This window comes from Physeter macrocephalus, chromosome 18 (genome assembly GCF_002837175.3).
Source record: "Physeter macrocephalus isolate SW-GA chromosome 18, ASM283717v5, whole genome shotgun sequence".
NCBI lineage: Eukaryota > Metazoa > Chordata > Mammalia > Artiodactyla > Physeteridae > Physeter > Physeter macrocephalus.
The window spans coordinates 73211401-73215476 of NC_041231.1; the positions used below are offsets into that span (position 1 = coordinate 73211401).

At 35.5% G+C, this 4076-nt stretch overlaps 1 protein-coding gene across 1 annotated transcript in view; it reads left to right on the forward strand.

Annotated features, from left to right (window-relative positions):
- DNAH8 (dynein axonemal heavy chain 8) overlaps positions 1–4076 on the forward strand; it is a 318775-nt gene that overhangs the window by 91114 nt on the left and 223585 nt on the right. Inside the window, exon 30 of the mRNA XM_024122116.2 lies at positions 3142–3255. Within this exon, the coding sequence (XP_023977884.2) occupies positions 3142–3255 (114 nt within the window). The remainder of the gene's footprint in view (positions 1–3141; positions 3256–4076) is intronic.

Consider the following 4076-nt stretch of genomic DNA (forward strand, 5'->3'; position numbering starts at 1 on the left):
GCGAACCCCGTTCCCCTGCACCGGCAGGCGGACGCGCAACCACTGCGCCACCAGGGAAGCCCCTTGATGGTGTCCTTTGAAGTACAAAAATTTTAAATTTTGATAAAGTCCAGTTTGTCTATTTTTTCTTTCGTTGCTTGTGTTTTGGTATTGTATCTAGGAAACCATTGCCTAATCCAGGGTGATGAAGAGTCACTACTGTGTTTTCTTATGAGAGTTTTATAATTTTACCCTTACCTTTAGGTCTTTGATACATTTTGAGTTAATTTTTGTATATGGTGTGAGTTAGGGGTCCAACATCATGTAAAAGCATGAGGATATTCTTTTGTCTCAGTGCCGTTTGTTGTAAAGACTATCCTTTCACCAATGAATTGTCTTGGCACCCTGGAGAAAATCAATTAACCATAAATGTAAGGGTTTATTTCTAGACTCTCAATTCTATTCTGTTGATCCATATGTCTACCCCTATGCCAGTCTTGATTATAGTAGCTTTGTACTGAGGTTAAAAAAATTGTGGTAAAATACACATAGCCTAAAATTTACCATCTTAATCATTTTTAAGTGTAGAGTTCAGTAGTGTTGTGTGTTCACATTGTTGTGCATCCAATCTCCAGAACTTTTTCATATTGCAAAACTGAAACTACCCATTAAACAACAATTCCCCATTTCACCCTTTCCCCAGTTCCTGGAAACTACCATTCTACTTTGTCTTTATGAGTTGACTACTTCAGTTTCCTCATATAAGTGAAATCATACAATATTTTTCTTTATGTAACTGACTTATTTCAGTTAGCATAATGTCCTCAAGATTCATCCATGTTGTAGCATATGTCAGAATTTCCTTCCTTTACAATGCTGAATAATATTCCCTCATATGCAGCATATACCACATTTTGTTTATTCATTCATCCATCAATGGGCACTTGTGTTTCTCCCACCTTTTGACTGTTGTGAATAATGCTACTATGGACATGGGTGTACAGATATCTCTTTGAGACCTGCTTTCAGTTCTTTTAGATACACCCAGGAATAGAATTGATGGATCATATAGTAATTCTATTTTCAATTTTTTAGAACTGCCGTACTGTGTTCCATAGCAGCTGCACCGTTTTACATTCCCAGCAACAGTGCACAAGGGTTCCAATTTCTCCACATGCTCACCAACACTTGTTATTTTCTGTATCCTTGATAGTAGGCATCCTAATGGGTGAGGTGGTATCTCATTGTGGTTTTGATTTTCATTTCCGTAATGAAAAGTGATGTTGAACATCTTTTCATATGCTTGTTGGCCATTTGTATATCTTGCCTAGTTTTAAGTTGGGTTGTTTGTTTTTTGTTGTTGGGTGGTGGAAGTTCTTTATATATTCTGGATATTAACTTCTTATCAGACATATGATTAGCAAATATTTTCTCCCATTCTATAGGGTGCCTGTTCACTCTGTTGATTGTGTCTTTATAATCCTTTTTATTTCTGTAAAGTAAGTAGTGATGTCCCTTCTTTTTTTCCTAATTTTAGTAATTTGAGCCCTTTCTCCTTTATTCTAGGTTAGACTAGGTAAAGTTTTGTCACTTCTGTTGCTCTTTTCAAGGAAGAAACTTTTAGTTTGCTGATTTTCTCTATTGTTTTCTTATTCTCTATATCATTTATTTGTGCTCTTTTTAAATTATTTTCTCCCTTTTGCTTGCTTTGGGTTTAGTTTGTTCTTCTTTGTCTAGTTTGTTAAGGTGGATGGTTAAGTTACTGATTTGAGGTCTTTTTTCTCTTAATGTTGGCATTTATAGCTATAAATCTGTCTCTAAGCATTTTTGAAGTTGGTAAATATTTAGCCACTAAAAGTGAACCCCAAGGGAGGGTCTAGATTCTTTAATTATACTAAAAAATTTTATTGAATATTAATTAATTAATGTTGGCTTAAAATTTCCTGTTTATGGAAAGACTTGTCACTGAGATTGAAGCAAGGCACAGTAGCAAGGACACAGAGCTGAATTTGGGGTCATGACTTGTGATTCTGGCTCTGCCACTAGCCAGTTGGGTGATCTTATGCAAGTTAATAACCTTTGTTTCTCAGTTTCTTCATGGGTTCCTTTAGGAATATTTTAGGAGCTTTTAAAAATGCAGTTATGAGGCTTGAGATGATGTACATAAAATACTTTTTCAATACTTATTTCTATTTATGTTCAATATTGACTAATCACTTATTTTGAAAAGTGCTTGCTGGTTAGTCTAGACAGTGAGTCTTAGGAAGGAAATGGGGAGCCCTTTTAAGAGATTTAGTGAAGCCCAGTTTTCTATTATTGTTCAATTTAACAGATTCACTTGGGTTTTTCTGGCATCTCTCTGTTAGTGTTAAACCTACTGACCCAGTCTTTACTACAGTCACCATTAAGCTTAAAGCAGTATATGTTCCAACCCAGAAAGATGCTATTGTTGAGAGCAGTTAAGAGCAAGAGCCCTGGAACCACACTGCCAGGTTTTGAATCTTGACCTTGTCTCATACTGGTGCTAGGACGTTGAGGAAGTTAGTCTCTGTGGGCCTTGGTTTTCTCACTTGTAAAATGGGTATAATATTAGTATTTACCACGCAGGATGGTTGTGAGCATGAAATGAGTTAACATATGTAAAGAGCCTGGCAGAGAGAAAACATGAATTAAGTGCTAACTATTATGATTGCAGGTTTAAGCAGAAGCTTTGAAGACCATTGTGGAAGACATATTTGCTATTTTTTTAAACCTAGAGTAATATCATTTTCTTAGAGGGAACTGCTCCAATTACTGGAACCATGTGAACCTACTAGAAATTGTTAATCCCAGATTGTGGCCTGGTCCCAGAGACAGCATGTGACTCAGACTGGGCCCATAGTAGTAACTGTTTCCTTGCCTTGAACTGGGTCAGCCAGAAAATGTTTTCCTAACTTCAGTTAGATAGCTTTGCCTCTTGGGTCATGAACTAGAATGATTTGAGTCTCTTGATGGCACATTTGGATTGTTTATTTCTGTTTATTTTCTTTTTTTTTTTAAACAAATAACATTGCAGAGACATCCTTGTTCATACAGTACATCTGTGAGATAACAAATTTGCTGGAATAAAATTGTAGTTTTCATTACTTTCACTCTCACGTTGAATATTCTTTTTTATTCCAGGTTTCTGTACAAGATGAACTAGTTCAAGTGCAGCCAAAGTTTAAAAGTAGTCTACTTGAATCCGTGGAAGTTTTTCGTGAGGATGTAATGAATTTTGCAGAAGCATATGAGACGGTAATTTAAGTGTTGCATGCTGTGTGTTAAGATGTTTGGTGGTATGTTTATATGAGATGAAAGTAATGAACCCTGAGAAATACACTGTGATTTGTACATTGTATGTAAGAGGCTATCTTTGCATATTTTCCGCTATTAAAAAGGGGGGATAGCTCGTCCTTTAAGCATGTTTCATGTAGAAAGAGAGAAGACTTAACTGCTAAAAGGAGCAACAACTTTGGAAATTGTGGAAGGAACAAAGTCTGCTTTTGTCCTTTCTTAAGACCAGAATACTCATAATTAAAAATGTAATACAGTTGTTGGAAGGCTGTAAGAAACTATAAATGCCCTAATGCCAGGGTTATGCAACTGATATTTTTCCCACTAACTCTTAGAGAACCAAAAGGGTCACTGAACATAAATAATAAATGTCATCCTTGGTCAGTCCCACAGACTATTCAACCTGGTATAATGACGGATTAATGGTCGACCTCTTTGAAGTTAAACTCAGAAGTTGGATATAGTCCCCTAAAATATTCTACTTTCTTTTAGTGGTCACAATAGATCTGAAATCATAAGATAATTTAAGCTCTTGGTGCTACTTTTATAACACTTTTTTTTAACATCTTTATTGGAGTATAATTGCTTTACAATGGTGTGTTAGTTTCTGCTTTATAACAAATGAATCAGTTATACATATACATATATCCCCATATCTCCTCCCTCTTTTGCCCATTTTTGGATTGGATTGTTTTTTTTTTTTTTTTGATATTGAGCTGCATGAGCTGCTTGTATATTTTGGAGATTAATCCTTTGTCCATTGCTTCATTTGCAAATATTTT